At 48.4% G+C, this 23532-nt stretch overlaps 2 protein-coding genes across 2 annotated transcripts in view; one reads left to right on the plus strand and one right to left on the minus strand.

The window, feature by feature from the left end:
• acad11 (acyl-CoA dehydrogenase family, member 11) overlaps positions 1 to 23532 on the plus strand; it is a 157314-nt gene that overhangs the window by 40794 nt on the left and 92988 nt on the right. The window contains exon 13 of the mRNA XM_078539581.1: positions 959 to 1057. Coding sequence (XP_078395707.1) covers positions 959 to 1057 — 99 coding nt within the window. The remainder of the gene's footprint in view (positions 1 to 958; positions 1058 to 23532) is intronic.
• LOC144679182 (atypical chemokine receptor 4-like) overlaps positions 8015 to 23532 on the minus strand; it is a 37862-nt gene continuing 22344 nt past the window's right edge. The window contains exon 2 of the mRNA XM_078539585.1: positions 8015 to 10806. Within this exon, the coding sequence (XP_078395711.1) occupies positions 9719 to 10801 (1083 nt within the window). The 5' untranslated portion in view covers positions 10802 to 10806 and the 3' untranslated portion in view covers positions 8015 to 9718. The remainder of the gene's footprint in view (positions 10807 to 23532) is intronic.

Here is a 23532-nt window from a genome sequence, read left to right on the forward strand (position 1 = left end):
AGAGACCCCAAGCTTCAGAATTCCCTCCCTAAACCTCTCCGCTTCTCTCTTCTAAATTAAGATGCTCCTTAAAACCTCCACCTTTGACCAAGCTTTTGTCTTAATATTTCCTTATGTGGCACAGTGTCAGATTTCCTTTTGATAACACTCCTGTGAAGCATTTTACTATGTCAAAATTGCAATTGGTAGATCACCTCTGCTTACCAAAAACTGATGGTTTCAAGGGTCCACAGGGTCTTGCCAATCCATGCCAATTTTGGCACTGAGACAGATGCCACTCACAGCCAAACAATTGGAACATTTTACACTGTACAAACTACTTCTTGAGCTCTCTGCCTGAAGGTAGGACTGACCCACAGGTCCATGACCTCCACTCTCAGGTAGGACAAGGAGGCAGACCCCAAATCCACCCCCAGCCAGAACAGGGATTGCTGTTGGTACCAACCTGATCCACACTGACCATCCAGTGAACTGAGCCAACCAGCAGCAGCTCCCCCCCACCCCACCCCCCCAAGGAACCTGAGTTGCTGTGGCTTTTACTTGCCTGTTGTAGCCCAGAGCTATGTATAGTGAAAGTAGAGGCTCTCACTTTCATTCCATTACATGGCTGACCAGGAATCTCTCCCACTCTTACCATCAGTGTGTAAGAAGGATTTATAGGTTGATACTCAACCTATTTGACCATGTTGTGAGCACACCTTCCTTGGCCATTAAGTCCTGGGGGTGGGACGTGAACCCAGAGGTTCTAGCTCAGAGGCAGGGACACCACCTACTGTGCCACAAGACACCCTGAGCGCAGACTAGACTGTCCGATTTGAGCAGCTGGTAACCAAGGCTCCCGGTTGATGGGGCCACCCCCCTCCCCCCTCCACCTCTATTGTTGACGGCTGACGTTCATTCAGAAAGGATGGCCTTTTAGCTTCTGACCGTATTTTTTGTTTTCTGACGTGCCTTGTAGAGCCGGACGTCGCTTCCAGTGATGCAACGAGCATCAAGTGCAACATACGCCGGGAGGGAGGAAGCTACGTGATCGTTGGCAAGAAGTGGTGGAGCAGTGGTGAGTAGCTCAGTGCTGAACGTTGCACGTTTTCGGCTGAGAGTGCTGGTGGTTGCTGGTCTGACTGGTCAGGGCTACCCAGAAGCTGGAGCAAAGAGATGGCAGCCACATCCTGCTATTGATGGTGGAGGCACCAATGCTCTGATCATTCTATGGGTTAAGGGTTTGGAGCCTGCCAGCTGTTTTCAGACCAGATGCCCCCAGATGGCAGTCCTGTGGCCAATGGTCCTTTTGGCTGCTAAGAACATCAGTTTGCATGTTCTGACTTTGTACTAAAAGCCAGCACAGGCAGGCTGTTGCCGATGGAGAAGAGGTGGTTGATTGCGTGTAGAATTTTTCCTGAAACCTGTTACCTTTTCACTGATGTGGCATTTCCCAAAAACCCAGCAGTTTCGCATGTTTAATGTAGGATAGCTCCGAGAAAGAGCTGGCAGAAATACGATGGGCTGAGTGGCCTCCTCCCAAGCCCTTGGTTAAAGACGTGATGAATGTTTAGTGCCGGTGAACTAAAAGCACTGATTTGACCCACGGATATTTGGGATAGAGGAGGTGGCAGATTGTGTTGAGAACCAGTGTGTTTCATAAATGATAAGATTTAATGGGGAGACATAGTGGTAACGTCACTGGGCTAGTAATCCAGAGTCCCAGGCTAATGATTTGGGGGACATGGGTTCAAATCTCACCATAGCAGCTGGTGGAATTTAAATTCAATTAAAATAAAAAAAATGTGGAATTGAAAGCTAGTTTCAGTAATGGTGACCATGAAACTATCATTGATTGTTGTAAAAACCCATCTGGTTCACTAATGTCCTTTAGGGGAGGAAATCTGCTGTCCTTACCCAGTCTGGCCTACCACAGCAACGTGGTTGACTCTTAACTGCCCTCTGAAATGACCTAGTAAGCCCCTCCGTTCAAAGGCTATAAACAAATGCTGACCTTGCGAGCGATGTTCACATCCCATGAAAGACTAAACTTTAAAAAAACGTCAGGATCAAACCGACCTTTAACAATGCACAGCAAAGAAAAATAGCTGCCGTATGGAGGTTCAAACTTTCCAGGGCCTTAACATGTGGCGCTAAATTTAAAAGGGAATATCTTCCCCTTCACTGCCTGAAAAAAAAATGATGCGTTATGATGGCTTCAGGAGAGTGGAGGTACCAACAAATCAAGTGTAAAGGGAACATTTGGTGTGGTCCTCCAGGCCAGCAGGGGGCTCTGGTACTGCCTCAGCGAAGGGACCCCCCCAACTGCACAGTTGGCAACAACCATTGATTTAATGCGCTGTTCAGTCACTGGCGTTGGACCAGGGTACTACACCCTCCTGTGCCTAAGAGGTGCCCTGTTCCAAGAGGGTGGCAGCCATTGTTTTGTATCCAGGCATGTGCAGTGCAATAAAACAGCGACAATTTACCCCGACCGGCAGCTCCCCCAGAACATTGGCGTTGTTGATTTATTTTTGAAGTTCTCTTCAAACCTTCACATAAGCTGTTTCCAAGCCAGGCGTATAATTTGGGAAGGAGGAGCCGTTTTTGCCAGCTTGTATTTTAAAGATCTATTGCCTTGGACTGTCTCTCGATTTAAAGCTAACTTGGGCTCCATGTGTCTGGTATTCCTGCTGTGGTGATTGTTTCCATTTTTCAGTTAGTTGTGTCACCATAGTTGTTGGACCGTGGTTTGTAGAGGTCAAGAGCCTAATTATTTGCTTGTTTCAAATGGAGAGTCTCCCTCATTCATTCAACTTTCTATCGAAAACTGAAGAAGACAAGAAGTGCTCACTTATCTACCATTATTGACAGGTTAAAGCTAAGGATTGGATTGTGCAGCATTAATAACTAGGAGGGAACTCCATGCATTTGCCATCCTGCCCTTGACTTCAGCGACCCCCAACCCTGACCAAAAAGAGATGCCATGACCACTGCCATCTAGTAAAACAAGGGCAGCAGATACATAGGAACACCACCACCTGGAAGTTCCCCTCAAAGCCACTCACCATCCTGACTTGGAAATATATTCCTTCACTGTCGCTGGGTCAAAATCCTGGAACTCCTTCCCCAACAGCACTGCGGGTGTATCTACACCACATGGAGTGCAGCGATTCAACAAGGCAGCTCACCACCACCCTCTCAAGGGAAATTAGGGATGGGCAATAAATGCTGGGCCTAGCCAGCAACGCCCACATCCCGTGAATGAATTTTTAAAAAGTACAATCTTTTTTTTGCATTGAGAAATAATACACGGACACCTGATCCGTATATAACCGGACTGACTATATAAAACCTGATGGCACTGAGCAAACACGCAACCGTTCACCTAGAACCTGTCCCATTCCCCAGGCAATTCACTTCAACCTCCAGGACAGCACCTTGAGGCAGTACCAGAGCCCTCGCTGGCCTGCAGGACCACATCAAATGTACTCTTTTCGCTTGATTTGTCGGTACCTCCACTCTCCTGAAGCCATCATATGCATCACTTTTTTTTCAGGCAGCGAAGGGGCAGCTGAATCACAACTCCTGCCTTGGTGACCAATGCGGGTCCTTCCCTGACACTTCAGCAACTGTATGAGAATCGGGATTAAAACACTTGAAGGGAACAAAAAAATTACAGGGCTACGAGGAAAGAGCAGGAGGACTAATCGGGCAGCTCAGGCAAGACGGGTTGAATGGCCTCCTTTTGTGCTGTGCCATTCAATGACTACTCTGATATGAATAGATGTAAAACATGAGGCAGTTTAGACTGGATAGTCCACCAGCCTTATGGTATAACCTAATTTTTTCATGAATCCGTTGGAAAAAACGACAGTATTTAAGTAAGACATGTTGCTTCATTGAGGATTAAGGTGCTCCTTGAACATATTAAAATATGAAGTGTCTCTGATGCTTTGCGTGTTAAAGGCACCATGTAAATGCAGGTTTCTGAAGCTAGGTTTGGTGGACGGAGAGCAGTAATTCAGGAAACACAGAGGACCTGCTTCATGTTAAATTCCTTGGGCAGGATTCTGGGTCCTCGCTGAGGTTTGGGAACGGATGCAGACTAGGTCTGGAGATACCAGCTGGTGCTCTGGTGACCTGACCCTGTGCCCAGTGTTGGCCATTTTTGCCCTAGCAGCTTCAGGACCATCCCCATGAGGTGAGAGGCCAATTAGGCCGATTGAGAGCCTTGTTAAGGACAGTTAAAACCAGACCGACTGGGATTATCCAGTCAGCCTCCGGAAGTGGGCCTGGAAGCGGACATCCAGGGGCTGGTTGGGATACCAGTGCTCTGGTTCCTACAGGCCCTCTCTGAGGGAGAGTGTAGTCAAAAGCCGCCCTGTAGAGGGATTCCGCTCCCCTGTCTCCCCCCTCCCCCTAGAGTGAGGGTCTGGTTGCTTTTCCTGTTTTTTAATTAACTTTTAAAAAATATTGGCAAGGGGTTGCCTCCATTGTGAGGTGTCTTCTCAATTACTTACCCTTTACTGCAGCCTTTCAAGGTGGTTGGCCTCTGATTAGCCCTCCAGCTTCGAAAGCCTGCCCGCCAATTAAGGGGTGCCTCGGTCAAAGCCCAAAAGAGTGACAGTTTCTCCCCAGGGATGAGGCTGGGACCCGGAAACATCTCTGACCATCCTGTTTCCTCCACCCCTCCCCGCCCCACCCCCGAAGCGGAAATTCAGCCTCTCTTGTTTTTTGATGTTTATATATCGCTGGAATTTACCAAACTTAGAACCAGGCACCACCTGTAACTCTATATCCTTAAGACTTGTCGACCATCAGGCTTCTGTCCTGAGCTTTTCTAAATTTTTTACAAGGTGTGTCATGACCTCTGTTGCCAATCTATCAAACAACGTATAGTCCCTGCAGCCTAGGGGGTAACTCCTCACATTCCTGCTTTACCCACAGAAGAGTAGAAGGCTGAGTAAAGCACACTGGCATTTGAAGCAAAGTCTTTCTCACCGTGTGCCTGGCAAAAGCAACGGAGTCACCTGAGCTATCCACACTGGCACGTTTGTGATGGAGTCTCTGGACTGACCTTTGACCCCTTGACCCCCTCACTCTGAGATTGTAGCACTACCACTTGGCCAAGTGGCACACCTTGGCATAAATATGCCTACTTTTTCTGTTAAAACTGGGCAAGTAAACCCCTCAGCGTCTTGTTACTTCAGTCAGCACTGTGGTTTTTTTGTTTTTATTTATTCATGGGATGTGGGGGCCTGCTGGCATTTGCCCGCCCCTAATTGCCCTTGAGAAGGTGGTGGAACTGTTGTTAGTCCATGTGGCAAAGGCACACCCATAGTGCCGTGAGGGAGCTTTATATGTGAATGGAAGACAAACCCAGTAATGCAACTGTGGGATAGAGGGTCACGTAGGATCATGTAAACAGGGGTACAGCACAGAAGCAGACCATTTGGCCCAGCTGGTCTATCCTCCACATGAGCTCCTCTGCCCCTCTTCGTCTGACCACATCAGTGAAACCTTCCATTCCTTTCTCCCTCATGTGTTTCTGCAGCTTCCCCTCAAATTCATCTAAAAGTAAGTTTGGTGGAACACCCTGGCTTCCCTACCCCATCCACATAAAGCAGTCAACTCGGCAACAGAGTTTTGTCAGGCCTGCTTCCCAAAGCCCTCCGGCGAAATTTTCCTCTCTTGTTACCGTCCCTTCCCTCGCTGCCCTTGACTGCAGAAACAGAAGATGCTCGAGGGGACGCAGTAGGCCAGTCAGCATCTCTGTGGAGAGGAGAGCTGACAATGAATGTTCTGGACGCTGACAATCCCAAAACGAAAAATAGTCTGGGCTGGCAGTCATATTGATAAAATCTGCAATAGGGGATTGGGATATAAAAGCAGACAAACCCAGCGAGCAAACGTGAGTGGAATGATGAGACAGATCACCTGGGATTGATTTGATTGATCAAATGCTGCTACCCCTGTCTGAATTCGCACCAAGCCCCGCTCCCCTATCACCCCTGTGCTCACTCACCTGGCTCCCGGTCAAGCAATGTCTGGATTTTAAAATCCTCATCCTTATTTTCAAATCCCTTCTTATCCCTGTAACCTCCTCCAACCCCACATCCTTCCAAGATATCTGCGCTCCGCTAATTTTGTACCCTTGAGCAACCCCAGTTTTAACTGCTGGTGGCCGTGCCATCAGCTGCCTAGGCCCCAAGCTCTCGAATTCCCTCCCCACACCTCTCCGCATCTCTACTTCTCTTTCGTCCTTTAGGAAGCTCCTTAAAACCTATCCATTTTGACCAAGCTTTTGGTCATCTGACCTGACGTGGGCTCGGTGCCATGCTTTGTTTTAGAGTGCTTCTCTGAAGCACCTTGGGATGTTTCATTACGCCAAAGGCGCTGCATAAATATAAGTTGTTGTTGGGTGATTAAGACAGTGAATTGAATTGAATTTAAAGGGAGGAGGTGTGCTTCTGGCGAAGTGGGAGAGCTGGAGAACTCGGAGGTCAGGCATGAAACTGAGAACGTGCTTGAAAACAAGGAGTGAGCTGAAATGGGAAGCTACTGGTGCATAAAACGTCTCCTTGAAGGGGCGGAGGTGGGTGGTGATGTGAGCTAATGAATCGTGGCGGGGTACAAAGATCAGCTTTGAACAAAGGGAAATACTTGAAATAGGATTTCCTGCTGTTTGTCTGGGCCGCCACCTGTCCATCAGATGGTGTCTCTCAAGCAGCTCAAGACAAGACGCCCAGTATCCTGTCTGTTTGCTTGGCTGAATTGGAGGGAGATGTGTCGGGCTGGTTCTGTGAATTGATTTTATCCTAATTATTTTTGAGTTAAAATCTCTTGTTGTGAAGCTCTCCGATGGCTCAGGGGGAGCTTCTGCCCTGGACTGTGTTCAGGTGATCGATTGCAGTCAGAGAAGCTTGCAATGTTGGAATTGGCTCCAACATCCTGGGGCGTGGAAAGTTGGGGAGGGGGAAGGGGGGATAATTGACGATGGGGTCTTTACCCATTGAGTCCTGCTGGAACCACCATGCTTGCTTTGAAGGGAGGATCAGGCTTAGCTTCCCACAATGTAAAGTTTCCCGATGCTCACTATCCGGACTCCCATTTGAAGTTGAGGGAAGACTAACAGTGTCCAATTGTAACCAAAACCCCAACAAGGAACAACGTACCCCAGAGTGGAGTGGAGAAATATATAGAAACCATTTAAAAAGAAGTTGTACCCTCGTGAAGAACATCATGAGCCAATGAAGTAAAGGTCAGGGGATGAGGCCTTCGTTTGGCCAGCTTGCCCTGCAGCCATTTATTGACCATCAGATCTTTAATTGGCTCGAAGGTTGGCCTTCCGCCCCCATTGGAGGGGAAGCCCTGCCTCTGAGAGCTGCTGGCCAATCAGAGAGCCAGCAGCACTCTTGCCTTGGCAGTGCGGCCAATGCCGAAGAGGAAACGCTGGTGAAGCCCGGACTCAAAGGTAAGTCCGGGGTCTCACTGGAGCCAGACTGGCAGGCAGTGGCGATGGGGTGGGAGCCAGGATCGTCAGGTCAACAGTGCGAGAGGAAATCATCCCTGGGGTGGAGGGGAGAATTACCTTTGGGGGTTTGGGGGGCGGGGGGATGGGTGTTGGGGGGGGGGGGGGGGGCTCCAATTGGCACAGGATGCCCAAAAAGGAGGCACACCCTTCCAGTTCCCCCACCAACAACCCCACGTGCCCACCAGATAGCCAGGTTTCACCTGACGGGCTGGACACTGGACGTTGACCTCCCCTGCCGCGGGGTCAAATCAAATTAATTGGCCACTTAAGGGTCTCTGTTGACCAATGGGCAAACGGGTCACCTGACGCCTACCCTGCTGCTGATAAAAACGCAGTAGGGAGTGGGCAGGTGGTGGGCACACTACCACTGCCATGGTGCCCAATTTTACAACCCCTGCCTGCCATGCCCCCCCCACCAGCACCACCCCCCCCCCCACACCAGCACCCCCCCCCCCCCCCCGGATGCCCACATTACATATCAATTCAAAAGTCGTGCTCTTCAAATGACTACATGCATAAATATCTTTAATTTTGCAGTCTCGTAGATATAAGCATAGTTTGATCTTTCTGTTGAATACTGAGGAAATCCATAAACATGAAAGCTAATTTTGACATAGTAAATATCTAATTTTGTTCGATAGATTACAAAAAGAAAGAATAAATATCTGAGAACCAATACAGAAATAGAATATACTTGTATAAATTGTAGACAAATCCTCGGCACATAGTGTAGGTTAGTCTTTGCAAAGTTATTTTTATTCATTCATAGGATGTGGGTGTGGCTGATGAGGTCAACATTGATTGAATATGCCTAGTTGCCCTCGAGAAGGTGGTGGTGAGCTGCCTTTTTGAACCGCTGCAGTCCATATGGTGTAGGTACACCCACAGTGCTGTTAGGGAGGGAGTTCCAGGATTTTGACCCAGCGACAGTGAAGGAACGGCGATATATTTCCAAGTCAGGATGATGAGTGGCTTGGAGGGGAACTTGCAGGTGAAGGCATTCTCATGCATCTGCTGCTTTTGTCCTTCTTGGTGGTAGAGGTCGTGGGTTTGGAAGATGCTGTCTAAGGAGCCTTGGTGAGTTGCTGCCGTGCATCTTGTAGATGGTACACACTGCTGCCACCGTGCATTGGTGGTGGAGGGAGGGAATGTTTAAGGTGTTGGATTAAGTGTCAATCAAGCAGACTGCCTTTAATTGGATAGTGTTGAGGTTCTTGAGTGTTGTTGGAGCTGCGCTTATCCAGGCAAGTGGAGAGTATTCCATCACACTCCTGTGTACCTTGTAGATGGTGGACAGGCTTTGGGGAGTCAGGAGATGAGTTGCTCGCTGCAGAATTCCCAGCCTCTGACCTGCCCTTGTAGCCACGGTATTTCTGTGGCTGGTCCAGTGAAGTTCCTGGCCAGTAACCCCGAGGATGTTAATGGTGGGGAATTCGATGATGGCAATGCTGTTGATTGTCCAGGGGAGGTGGTTAGACTCTCTCTTCTTGGTCATTGCATGACACTTGTGTTACTTGTAAAGTTATTACAGATAATATTTTGTGTTTTGAAGAAAACGCTGATGCTCAGAGAGGGGAGTGAATGTTGGGGGAAATACATAAGAAATCAACAGACTTGAACAGAACTTTATTTCGTCAAGAAACATAGCATTAAAGCACAGTGAGTGAACGCAGTTTTTTGAACATGAAGCTGGAAAAATGTCTAGTACAGTCCCCTGTGTGGAGTGGAAGTGAGAGTTGGACTCTGAAGATGGGAGGAGCTTTGAAATGTGGGTATGGTGGAGGATGCTGACAATCAGCTGGATGGACAGAAAGAGGGAAGCGTGGATTAGATTAAGAGTAGACGTTCAGGAATCAAAAGGGTTTTTAAGTACAGTTAGAGAGAGACAGACAGCCAAGGATGGATACTGGAAACCAAGACCCAACAGCCTTGTCCCTGCAACAGCTCAAGGAGAAATTGAGGGTCTAAACAGAAGAAAAATCGGATGGTGTGGATAACACTGAGGTGTGGAGTAAGGGAGACTCGAAGAGAAGAAGCAAGACAATGCCAACGTCCCCACTCCGGCTATGATGAAAATGAACGGACGGAGGGCGATGAGAAATGGAGAGGGGGGTGGTTTCCCTTGGTCCCCTGGAGTTACCGTGGGAGAGCTGTGGAAATTCTGGGAAATTTTGTGTCTAGGGTCTTGATGCAGTCGGATCGCTAGATGGTGAAGCTGCTGGTATGTCCAGATTGGGACAGGGAAGTGAAGGAGCACTCGAGCGCGATGGGCTGGTTTTGGTGCCTGCGGTGGTAGCTGTACTCCTTGACTGCCTTCAGAATGTAGCCCTTGAACGATGCTCCCATGAAGGCGTACAGGATGGGGTTGAGGCAGCTGTGGAATAGAGCGATGCTCTCCGTCACCTGGGTGGCGATGTCCATCCTTTTGCTGGTCTCGCAGTCCTTTATGAGCGTGTGCACCATGTCGAGTAGGTGGCAGAACCGGACGATGTTGTACGGCAGCTGGGTCAAGAAGAAGACGCCCACGACGGCCAGGAGCACCCTGAATGCTCCGCATTTCTTCCCATTCGGAGCTTTGCACACGGCCTTGGCCACTGCGGAGTAACAATACAGCATCACCAGGGAGGGGATTGCAAACCCCAGGAGGATTTCGAAGACCTGGAAGGTTACCTTCGCTGGCTGGACCATGTGTAAGGGGAAGAGGGAGATGCACAAAGTCCTGGCTTCCGTCTTGAGCACTGAAGTGAAAATAAGATCGGGGACGCTCAGCAGTATGGCTGCCAGCCAGACACACAAGCAGGCCAGCTTGTCCTTGTTTCCAATGGTAGATGGACGCGTCGCCTTGGAGATGGCAAAGTATCGGTCAACACTGATGCAGGCCAGGAAGAGCATGCTGGCACTGAAGTTCATGACGAAGAAAGCCGAGCAGAGTTTGCACATGGCCACCCCTAACACCCAGCCGTGAATTGTGTAGACTGCCCAGAAGGGTAGAGTGATAAGAAGCAGCAAGTCAGCAATGGCCAGGTTCAAGATGTACAAATCTGTTTTTGATTTGATCCTTTTGTAATAGGTATAAACGGCCACCACCAGCGAATTCCCAGCAAGCCCGATGATCAGCGTGGCTATGTAGAATGGCGGGAGGAAATACTTTGCAAACTGTCTGACGTTGTCCTTCTCACATACGAAGTAATAATCTTCGTAGTCAAAGCTGTAATTTCTGTCGTCGGGGTAGGTCCCATTGCCAGAGTAATTCAGGTCATCATAATAGAGTTCCTCAGCCTCCATGACACCTTAAAGAAACAAGACCAATCATGTTATCCAAGTGACGCATTTGTAAAATGGGTAATTATGATGAAGGAATTTAATTTATCTGACCATGTATCAAACATTCAGGACATTCCAAAGCATCACTGAACCAATTAATCACTCTCAGTCATTGTTCAGCAGCAAACGCACCAGTTAATCTTGCACAGAATCTTGCACAGCAAGATTCCACAAATGATGACTGATAATTGTTTCTTTTTTTTTTGCTGATTGTTATTGAGAGAAGGATATTGGCCAGGGGAATGGGGAGACACCCGGCTTTTTAAATAGTTTGACGGGGTCTTTTCTTTCCATGTCGATGGTGTTTAACACTTCCCTCACAAAGACAGCACCTCTGACGATGCAGCACCCCCCTAGTCAAACTGGAATATGTATAGTTCAATCTTGACATGATTTTCATTATCAATGAGACCAACTGTTCTAGAATGTCATTTTTGGTCTGTTTTACGGGTGGCAACTGGGCATGGGGAACGATCCCTGTGCCCAAAGACAGGAGGGGGTTGGGGGGGATCATAGATTGGAGAGAGTGCAGAAAAGATTCATGAGAATGGTTCCAAGGATGAGGAACTTCAGATATGAAGATAGATTAGAGCAGTTGGGACTGTTTTCCTTAGAGAAAGAGGCTGAGAGGAGATTTGATAGAAGCGTTCAAGTCATACGGCCGGACAGAGTAGATAGGGAGAAACCGTTCCCACTCGTGAAGGATCGAGAAAGAGAGGGAACAGATTTAAAATAATTGGCAAAAGAAGCAAAAGCGACGTGAGGAAAAACCTTTTCACCACAGCGAGTGGTCAAGGTCTGGAATGCGCTGTCTGAGAGTGTGTTGGAGGCAGGTTCAATCGAAGCATTCCACAGGGAATTCGACTGTTATCTGAAAGGAAAGAATGTGCAGTGTTACGGGGAGAAGGTCACTAAATGAATTGTTCGTTTGGAGAGCCGGTGCAGACACAGCGGGCCGAATGGCCTCCTGCGCTGTAACAGTTCTGTGATCACAAGTGATAGATTCCTTATTGGTGAGCTGTTGGCGCCTGAGATGTCCTCAGAGGCAGTTTGGTGGCAGGGTGTCCCCAGAGGGACCAGAGTGGGGCTGTTTGCCAAGCTGTCAACAGCCCTCGGGTAAGGTTTAGGATGACGGTAGAAAAGGACGACGTGCAATTCAGAGTAAGAATAATTAACTGAGGGAGAGCCAATTTCAATGGAGCAAGAACGGAGCTGGGCCAGATAAACTGGACCCAAAGGTTGGCAGGAGAAACTGTAGCTGAACAATGGGCTACCTTCAAAGAAGAAATGGTTCGGGCACAGTCAAAGTATGTTCCTTCCAAAGGGAGAGGTAGGGCAAACGAATCCAGAGCTCCATGGATGAAAAAAGGAGGTAGAAATTAAGATAAAGAAGAAAAAGTGCATTTATGACAGGTGTCAGGTAGAAAATACAATTGAGAACCAAGTGGAATACAGAAGGTGCAGAGGGGAGGTGAAAAAGCATATTAGAGAAGCAAAGAGGGATTATGAGAAAAGACTGGCACCCAACATAAAGGGGAAATCCCAAAGTCTTCTATCGGAACACAGATAGTAAGAGTGTGGTAAGAGGAGGAGTAGGGCTGATTAGGGACCAAAAAGGGGATTTACACATAGTCGATGTGGCCATGGCGGAGGTATTAAATGAATACTTTGCATCCGTCTTTACCAAGGAGGTAGATGCTACCTAGGTCACAGTGACAGAGGAGGAAACTGTGTCACTAGAAAGGTTGAAAACTGATAAAGAGGAAGTGTTGAATAAACTGTCAGTACTTAAAGTTGACAAGGCACCGGGACTGGGTGAGATGCATCCAAGGATATTGAAGGAAGTGAGAGTGGGAATTGCAGCGGCACTGGCCATAATCTTTCATAATCCCTAGACCCAGGGGAGGCGCCAGAGAACTGGAGAATTGCAAACATTACGCCCTTGTTCAAAAAAGGTTGTAAGGATAAGCCCAGCAATTACAGACCAGTCAGTTTAACTTCAGTGGTGGAAGATTCTAGAAACAATTATTTGGGGTAGAATTGGTAATCACATGGAAAAATATGGGCTGATTGAGAAAAGCCAGCATGGATTTCTAATGGGGAGATCGTGTTTAACTAACTTGTTGGAGTTTTTTCAAGAGGTAACAGAGAGGGTTGATGAGGGTAATGCTGTTGATGTGGTGTACATGGACTTTCAGAAGGCGTTCAATATGGTGCCACACAACAGACTTGTGAAAAAAGTTATAGCTCATGGAATGGAAGGGACAGTAGCAACGAGGATACAAAAAATTGGCTGAGTTATACCCAACATGGCAAAGCTCTGTTTTGGAAGAAGGAGACATGTGCCAAATAACTACTTTGTGGTAACTAACCTGCTGGGTTAAGAATATTAAAATAACCTAGGGGGAAGTCCCGACAATCTGAGTGTATTAAAACTGAGCATTATGCTGTGTGGACAATGTGTCTATTATTGGTGGTCTGGGCAAAAGTTGCAACTGTTTTCAGACATTTTTTTCCTCATGTTTCTTCTCAAGCTAACTTGCAAAATTTGCCATGAACCATGTGTAATGCAGCAGCATTTTAGAATTTTATTTTTCAATATGTGGACTTTAAAACAATATTCCTCCAGATATTTAATCATGGTAGCTTGGTGCAGTTTGATTAATACAGCTGCAAATGGTTTATCGCAAAAATACAAGTATTTTAAATCAGTGTCAATTCACCACCTGATTTTAAGCAATTGAAAAGGACTTTGAAAACATATCCGGGACCAGTTGCTAGTTATACTGGAGTACAATCGTCAGCGGAGGTCCTGTGGCACAGCGGGTAATGTCCCTACAGCTTCAGAGCCAGAAGCTCTGGGTTGAAGTCTCTCTCCAGGATGTGATGGCTAAGGAAGATCACATTCATAATGTGATCAAGCAGGTTAAGTGTCAACCTGCAAATCCTTCCAACACACGCCAATGGCAGACAGTAAGAGCGGGAGAGATTCCTGGGATGGAAAGAACGCTGGAGCCTCTACCATCACCATTCATAGCTCCGGACTACAACATGTGTATGTTTCCACAGCAACTTAGACTCCCTGAATGAACTGTAACACACACCACCACAATAATCACATTATTTTAGTAAATTAGAAAAAAACTATATCCAAAGGTTTTTAAAAGGTGCCTACTCATGCCCTTACAACCCCCAAAAAAATGAGCTTAATTTTTAGAGCCTCATTGTAGGCTCACCAGCAAACACTTAGTGGAAGCCAATGTTGACCAATTCATCCTGGGGGCTGACCAGTTAGTTTTGGGCAGAGCTACTTTCTCGCGTCAGGTATCTCAACTAGTGCAAAAGGTCACCGGAACGCAGAGTGTTCCTGAATGCAACTGATGCTCATGATTCTGCGACCCTCTGTGCTGGTTTACAAACATAGGATATCAAAGGATTACATGGAATAGATGGCACAGAAGCAGGCCATTCGGCCCAACCAGTCCATGCTGGTGTTTACGCTCATCTCGAGCCTCTTCCCATCTTTCCTCCTCCAAATCTACCAGTGAAACAGGTTACACCAACTGCAGGTGAACAGCATCCATAAAAAGCCAGTGCAACCAAGCATGAAGTACCCCTAAATTGTTATGTGTTGTACTATAAAAATTAAATAATATTTACACTTTTTATCTTCCCGTGTGATTCATTTCTTTGCGGACTGGAGATCGTTGGAAGGGAAAGGACAAATAACGAGCTCTGCTGGACCATGTGATTTCTGATACATGGACAGGACGGTGAGGATAATTCCCATGCTCTTCTTCAAAGTAGTGCCACGGGACTCCATTTAATATCTCCTCTGAGCAGCAGCTCTGACAGTGCAGCCCTCCCTCAGTACTGCACCAGAGCCTCGGCCAGAAGTTAGTACAAAAGCCTCTGGAGTGGGACTTAAACCCACAACCCTGTGACTCAGAGGCAAGAGTGCTGCCCACTGAACACCAGTTGACACAACCGACAAGTAGCTAACATTAAAAATGACGTGCTATGCAAATAATGCTGTGGTTTATCTCACACCAGTTGTACACATACTCCCTAAGTGCTTAGTTACTGAAGATACAAGAACGCAAAATCCCCTTTTCTTACCCAGCTCCACCACTACTCAGATCACATCATTTATTTATATAACGACGAGGCATGAACATTTCAGACTAACCGCCGATGTTCATTTCAGCAGCTGCTTCAAATTCAAGAATCGTCACCCTCTCTGAAGTCTTGGAGGAGAAGGCAATTTATTTGCATGTAGAGGTTGTGTGAGTTGATGAATGGCTTATTTAAAGGCCGAGAGACTCTGAATAATTCAAAAACAGGAGCTGTTGTCAGATGTGGCAGTATTATTGAGTTATTGAGCGCTCATTCACGTTGTGGGCAGAACTGTTCTCTGGTCGGGCGAGCACCCCGACACCATCGCCCGCACGTGGGATATTTCGGTCGGCGGGCGCCCGCCGACCATCAAGAGGGTTGTTTCAAGCCTGTTAATTGTTCCATTAAATGGAATTTTTCCCTACCCTACGGCTGGTGGGCAGGCGAAAAGGCCAAGCGGCGGCCCTTGGGATTTTTTGAGGAAACCTCATCCCGCGGACGGGATGAGGTTCCGATGTTAATTAAAAGTAAAATAAAAATGTTCGAACCTCATTTCTAACGTGCTGTTCCTAACAGAGTCGGCGTGAGCCGGGGAACACGTTTACCTCAGTTTTTAAATCTTTTGTTTTTAAAGTTGTAAGTCTTCAGCTCCCGGAGGCAGCTCCGTGTCTTCAGGGGGGCTTCCTGTGGAGCGCGCCGCCCTCCCCCTGCATGTGCGCAGACTTCCGCACTCGCCCTTCTCCCACCCCCCCACACCCGAGCGTTTCAGCGTGCCGTTTAATTGGCCAGCCGGTGTGAAATCACAGTTGGGGCCCGATTGCCGGCGGCAGACTCTCGCGGCGGCTGCTCCCGGGACCGCTCGTCACGCCCGCCAAACCAGGGGGAAAAATCCCCCCCTTTGTGAAATCGCCAGGTTATAACTCTCTTTGCTTTGATTTTTCACTCACGTCCTCGGGTGGAGCGAAACCTCTCCAAGCGAAACGTGAAGTTTGCACCTCCTCCTGGTGCCCTTGACTGGAAAATAACAACCCGTCACAGCTGGTAAACCATTAACGCAGTGTGTGGGTCGCTGTGACCTGGAATGCACAGCCTGAGCGGGCGGTGGAAGCAGATTCAACAAGAAACTTGGAAAGACAGCTGGACGAATGCCCGAAGGGCTTCAGGGAGTGAGCCGTGAAGTGGGAGCTAATTTGGATAGCTCTTTCAAAGAGCTGGCGCCGGCACGATGGGCTGAACGGCCTCCTTCTGTGCTGTGTCATTCTCTGAGTCTACGATGAGGACTGCAGTGTTCCCGGTTTCCTCCGGAAGGTGACAGGGAAATCAGAGAGGAGGGAATTCACCCTTGACGGGCTTCCCGTTGCAAGACTTTTAGACCCTGATGGGGACGTGGGCAGGAAGGGCGGGCGAGCGTGAACATTTGCGTGGGCCATTTTGGATGGGGCAGGGTGGCAGGGCCAGCCGCCCCCTAGTGGTGGGTAGACGATTCACCTCATTAAGGGCCTATTAAAGCCTAATGCTGGAGGCCTTGGGGAGCAGGGCAGCTGCCTGGAGGCAGCAGACGGCGAGGCCAGTGCATCAGACAGGCTTAGACGCCTTCCCCCACGCCCCCATCCCCTCCCCCAACCCCCCCACCCCCAACCCCGGCCCTGGAAAATGATGGCTCAGCTGCTGGGGACTTCATTTTAAATTTTAAAAGGTTGGAGAGAGGATGCTTCTATCTTAGAGGCCAACCCTCTCCCTCACTTAAGCTGCCATGACACCCTGAGCTAGAGCGCCTCCTGTTGGCCCTCCAGCTTCCACAGCCCTCCCGCCGCCCTTAATTGGATGGTGAGCCTGGCCTCAGCCACTAGTTGGGGAAAATCACAGGTGAGCAACTGTTCCCCGCGCAGTGGAGGCTTCTGGTCTTCATTTTGAGCCGGATGGCGGGGTTCTGAAGCCTGCAAGTCAAAAACCTTACCCAGGGTTCACCATGGGGATGTTCGGCATCTCCTTTATGTTCCAGTCGGGAATGGTTCAACGGCGTGACCTGGCCCACCTCGCCAGTGGGGCTTCTGGATTTATGCATTGGGAATGTACGTTGGGCGATAATGGAGAAACTCGACATGCGCACGTGACTTTAAAGCAACGGGCCTGTGCAAGTTTTGCGCGCGTGCTCTCAGCGCAAGAGACTTGTTTGCGGCTTCGTCAGAGGGCTTTTAGCCGGAGCAGCGATGGTGCCACTGGAGTGCCCGGTGCCGAGCAGCATAGAGTTCCGACAGACTTGCTGTTCGTAGCTAACCTGCAGCCAAACCCTAGAGGAGCCAGTTGGCTACTGATTTCCATTCATCTGGTCTGGCAACCACTCAGCTGTGAAGTCAGCGTGAGGTGAACCTCGCCGTTGCTATTAATGCGCAAAGCTGTCAGGAGGCGAGAAGCGGTGACAGAAAAAGAAAACCAGCTCACTTCTTCTTCCTCTTTGCTTGCGAGTTAGTTCACTGGAGCGTGGCATGTAGTGAAAATACGAAGAACTTGCAACTTGCAGCTGAAACTGAATGGAACGGAAGGAAATACTGACCCACCTCAGAAACCATCCAGTTAACTTTAGTGTCCAATGACCTGTCACACGGGAGAATTTGGGAGCCATTCTACACCAGTACAAAAGTGCCGAGGCGAATACTTAGTTAAACTTTGACAGTAAGAGCTCCTAGCAAAATTCACCACCCTTTTTGAGTATAGGTCGGGTACCCTATTATTCGTAAACCTGAAAACTGAACACATTCAGCGGCTGCACGTTTTTTGAACCTCATGGACCTTTAGCGCGGGAAGTCTAGCTGTTTGCACTGTTTCCCTGTGATTTTTGTGGTGAAACTGTCAGAAAGAAACTTATTACGGGTGCCCCGTACTTATTATTCAGTGATACATCTTACTTTCCTGGTTATTTTATTTACTTTAGGCTATAGCTGGCCTAGGCTTAGGCTGTTATAATGCACGTTTATATGCGGTATCCGAAAACCAAAAGTATCTGAAATCCGAAATGCAATTGGACTTGAGGGCTTTGGACAAAGGATGCTCGCCCTGTAGTAGTGTTACATCTTTAAGGCTCCACACCCCCACCCCCACCCCCCCTACCGGCTTCGGGACTCTAACACTAGGGCACTAGGGTCAAGTGGTGGTCTAAAGTTTGCAGCACGTAGTGATCAGTCTGTGATTTTCCCTGAATTGGCCAATTAGTGGGCAGAGGGCGGGTTCACTGTCCACAATCAAGGACAGCAGATGGACTCTCAAAGCTAAAGGGCCAATAGGGGAGGCCCTCTATCACTGAAGGAGCAACCCTCTCTCTCTCTCTCTCTCCCTCCGTCTTTTAAAATGTTAAATAAAAAAAAAATCCCCCCAGCAGCCGGGCCACCATTGTTGAGGGGGGGGGTCGGGGAGGATGGGGGGGGGAGTTCCTCCACAGGGCGGCCTGTCGCTGCGGGGGAAGCCTGGCAGATGGCGAGGGCCTCTAAGCCTGCCTGGAGGGCCGGCCACCCTCTCTGCTGCCAAGAGGCCGCCTCCGGGCAGCGACGCTATTTCCCGACTCCGCTGCGGACTGGGAGATCGACTGGAAAATTCCAGCAGGGCCTTGGAACATCCATGTCAACCTACGGGCCAGAATTTATAGCTCGTCGGGCCTGACCCGACCCGGTCATAAAATGCCGTGTGATGATGTCAGGCGCGTGTCCCGACGGTCATCGCGTACTCGCACGATATTTCGGTCGGTGGGCGCCCGCCCACAATTAAAAGGCCTATTAAAGGCCATTTCAGTCATAATTGAGAGAGATTTTTCGCTGTTCGTCCTGCCTCATGGTTGGCGGGGCAGGCGAAAAGGTCAAGCGGCCTTTGTGTTTTTTTAGGAAAACCTCATCGACGGGTGGGATGAGGTTTCCAACAGCCGATAAAAAATGAAATAAAAATTTTAACATTTCATTTAGAACAGAGTCACACGAGGGGACATGTTTTATAACATTTTTAAAAATCTCTATTTTTAATGTCTTAAACTCTCCATCTCCCTGAGGCAGCTCCGTGCCTCGGGGAGTATTTCCAGCGCACGCCCACGCGCCTGCGCTAAGTTTGTGCTCACCCGCCCCCCACCCCCACACAGGCAGTGCTGCTGACGCGCGCCACTCACGCTGGGTGGGCCTTAATTGGGCTGCCAGCGCGAATTCGCAGTCCGGCCTTCGGGACCGCGGGTGGCGGTCAGCTTCCTGACTGCCCCTGCCCACCACCCCCCCCCCCCGCTAAGCCCGCCCGATGAGGGAAAAATCCTCCCCCCGAATGAGGAGCAGGAGTGAGGCCACTCGGCCCTTCGAGCCTGCTCCGCCATTCCATAAGATCGTGGCTGATCCGACTGTCACTTCCCGCCTACCCCCCCGATAACCTTTCACTTCCTTGGTCTTCAAGAATTTATCTGCGAGGGCCTTAACAGGCTACCCGCCTGAACCTCGGGAAAAGTGGTCAGGGGGCAGGGTGGGGCCAGCAAGCTGGCACAGCCGCTGACCACACGAAATTCCACACCCGCCTCCATGCTCTCCTCCATCAGGGTATAAACACCCTCTCATAAATGTTCCCCAAAACAGCCAAATTGGTCAACTCACCCAGAGGATGGCCTGTCGCACAGTGCGGCACTCCGTCAATATCGCGCAGGTCGCCAGTCCAGCTCTTGTTGCTGGTGCCCTGAGGTGAGGCTGGTACTGAGAACGCTCTTGACCCAGGGGGTCAGTGTAGAAGCGTTTCTGCTGCAGATCTGTTGATTAAAATCGCTCTCTCGAATGTGACTTTTAACAACCTCACTTTTTTAATAAGAACTAACAGAAAGCACATTTCTTCCAGCTGATAAAATGTCAGGCTACAATAATTGCCTTGTTGAATAGGTTTGTCATGTTGTAATTAGTTTCTCAGTAATGAGTCTGCTTTTAATAAATCTTGCAAAGCCGGCTTTGTAATACGTTGTTGCTTTAAGTAGACAAGTGCGCTGTGTTTAAAGTCTTGTAACACTTGTTTTGAGTTTGTTTGTTGGTGTGCGCATTTGTAACGCAATTACAGATATACATGCAAGGTTTTTATATACTGCATTGAATACTTGCTCCCTCAGATTAAGGGGGCTCAAGGGGTGATACTGCCTCATGAAATGTCTTAAAACATCCTTAACAGATTTCACAATGGAGTGATGCAGTGGAAATAGTGATAGAAAGTGCACTTTTACCTCTGAATTGTTAGCCACGTTTATTAATTGTCAGCCATATTGCAGTCATTGAAGATATAGCCTTTTCTACTGCCTATCGGGGTCATGTGATTGTTCTTGTAGACTCTAACTAATGAGCTCTAAGCGCGCATAATCCGGGTTGGGAGGAGGGGACGGTGGCTTTCTAGTCGAGGACCTGATTGAAACATATCGCTTCTGAAGAGCCGTCGGTAATAAACTTAATTGTTTCAAGTAGAAACCTGTCGGATACGTCAAGTCATTACGCGTGTGTTAACAATATTGAAAACGCAGTGACCTGGATATCATGGTCAGCAGTGAAGTGTTAGCATTTGCCGCTGATCTCGAACAAAGTCGCCCACAAGAGTCTCGCAATCTCTGCAGTGTGGATTTCTCTGCTCCCCCGACATTAGTTTGAATCTGGCGCTAAGTCAAGAGGGTCTCCCGATGTCCAGCAGCAGTGATGTCAGCAAGCAGGGTAAACGGCCAATCACGTTGAGGAAATCTCACAGACGGCCAAGCAGGCAGTAGAAGGCAATGATGAAACTTCACTTTCAATTTAAATTTTGCTGATAGTGAGATTGGGGCACAGACCTGAGATTAAGGTGGAAACTAAAATATAATAAATAACCTTAAAAAAAACATTATTGTAAAAATATGTGGATTTTTTTTTTTTAACCGTGATGGAGAAATGTGACATTTAACAGATGTTAGATTAGTTTTCAGGGCCAGTGAGGATGCTTTAACAGTAATAGTGAAATCAGTCTGGAGATAAAAAGCCAGCTACACCTCATTCAGCAAGGTGTAACCTTTTCAAGGGGTTTTACAGGGAGATGAACAGCGTAGGAGTGGAAACTCTCACTAGTTCAGTAATTTCTACTTGATTGCAGTCTCTGGGGTGGGGGGATGTGGGGGTGAGCCTTGAGCAGCCGAAGGAGGAGCGACTTTGGGATCTCCGTGTGTAACTGCGCACGTGCGGACTCCAAGAAGCTGTTGTCAGTTTGAGAGGGAGTAACAACGGTGAACACTAAGATAAAAGCAAAAAACTGCGGACGCTGGAAATCCAAAGCAAAAACAAAAACACCTGGAAAAGCCCAGCAGGTCTGGCAGCGTCTGCGGAGAGGAACACGGTTAACGGTTTCGAGTCCGTATGACTCATCAACAGAACTAAGGAAAAACAGAAGAGAGGTGAAATATAAGCTGGTTTAAGGGGTGGGTGGGACAAGTAGAGCTGGATAGAGGGCCAGTGATAGGTGGAGATAACCAAAAGATGTCACAGACAAAAGGACAAAGGGGTGTTGACGGTGGTGATATTATCTAAGAAATGTGCTAATGGTGACATTAAGGGTAGAAAGCAGGACGAGCAAGGTACAGATAGCCCTAGTGGGGGTGGGATGGGGGTAGGGGATCGAAATAGGCTAAAAGGTAGAGATAGTGAACGCTGACAGTTTCCACATAGCTTACTAGCCAAAAGTCCAAGCCTACATTGTTTTTTTTAGTGCTGTACGGTGAAACAGTTTATCCCATGGCTGCAATGGTTCACTCTGAGAGGCACTCGTTAAATATTTGTGGGGGGGATCCTATTTCCATTGAGTTGGACATAACAAGGCATCAATTGCTTAACTCTCGATGGTTGCCTAATTTTCTTCCCGGACGAAGGAGCAAATGTTTTGTCAGCAGCCACAGATTATTGCTGGCAGGAAGAATAATACAGTCTAGAGTTCCTGGAGCAGCTGACCAAGGGCACAACCACAAGGTGCTGACAGACTGGATGCTGAAAGGACATTCTCCTCGAGGGAGAGACTAGAACTCGGGGACACAGTTTAAAAATGAAAAGGGTCTCCCCTTTAAGACAGATTCGAGGAGAAATCTTTTTCTCTGAGGATTGCTAGTCTGTGGCATTCTCTTCCCCAGAGAATGGTGGAGTCTGGGTCATTGATTATTTTTTAAGGCTGGGTTAGATAGAATCATGACTGACAAGGGAGTCAAAGGGTATAGGGGGTAGATAGTAAAGTTGAGGCCACAATCAGATCCGCCATGATCTTAGAAATGGTTGAGCAAGCTCGAGGGGCCGAATGGCCTACTCTGGCTCCTTATTCATACGTTCATATGCTTGTGCCCAGCATCTATACATTCCGTTCCCTCCAAAAATGGGCAACATTCCACTGTTGAAGAATCGAACCTGTGAACAGGGGAGGATGATATGACTTGTGTCAGCGTACTTCCCCACAGTTCCCAGATACCTACATTGGGCATTTCTTGGGATCTTCTTGGGCTGGACCTGCCACTGGAGACTGCTCGAACTTTTCGTTCCGATTCATTCCTTACGGTTATTTCTATTGAAAGTCGAGCGGTAGCAGAATCTGTTCACTCAGCTGGATTCTGGGCAATTCGATGATATTTGTGATTAACGGGCACACAAAACATACCCTCTTAGGGCACTGGTACTCTCTCAGTGTGGCATGGCAGTGTGGTATCCAGTCACCGATAGAATTGGGCTCATTGGCCCTGGGTTAAGGGGAGAAATCAGCCACTGTTCACATTCCGGGAAGCCACATGCTGAGCACTGGTGGGACACACCTCCCTAACACGTGAAGAAACAGCCCAGTCCCTTGGTGAACTGTCGACGGTGATGACTGTGGCCCTGCCATGAGTCAGGGGAGGAGGGGGAGCATGTATTGTGAATTGAGTTTTGTGGAACTGCGCTGAATGCATTCTCTTTGCAAGACTAGACTTACTTACTTGTGCTTCGGACACAGCTAAAAACGGGCCGGTGAGAAACGGTGCAGAAGTGTCTCTGTATTTTTGTGGAGGAGCGGGAAAGCAATTCAAGTCAAAGCTTTGATTTTGTGGAATGGTTTGTCCACTAAACTTCACTGTCACTGGGTCAAAATCCTGGACCTCCCTTTGTTAACAGCGCTGTGGGTGTGCCTACACCACATGGACTGCAGCGGTTCAAGAAGGCAGCTCATCGCCACCTTCTCAAGGGCAACTAGGGATGGGCAATAAATCCCGGTATGGTCAGCGATGCCCACATCCCGTGAAAGAATAAAAGGGAACTGTTCCTTTCGGCAAAAACACGTGAGAGTTAACGGGAACCCATTTTCAATGAAGGTTACATCATGTCTGAGAACGTTGGCATTCCGGGAATCACAGATCGGTTACAGCACAGAAAAGGCCATTTGGCCCATCATGTCTGCACTGGCTTTCCGAATGAACAATTCACCTAGCGCCATTCTCCCACCTTCTCCCAATAACCCTGCATGTTCTTCCTTTTCAGATAATAATCCAATCCCCTCTCGAATGCCCTCCGATTGAACCTGCCATCACCATACTGCCAGATCCCAAACACGCTGCC

This window comes from Cetorhinus maximus, chromosome 3 (genome assembly GCF_964194155.1).
Source record: "Cetorhinus maximus chromosome 3, sCetMax3.hap1.1, whole genome shotgun sequence".
Lineage (NCBI taxonomy): Eukaryota > Metazoa > Chordata > Chondrichthyes > Lamniformes > Cetorhinidae > Cetorhinus > Cetorhinus maximus.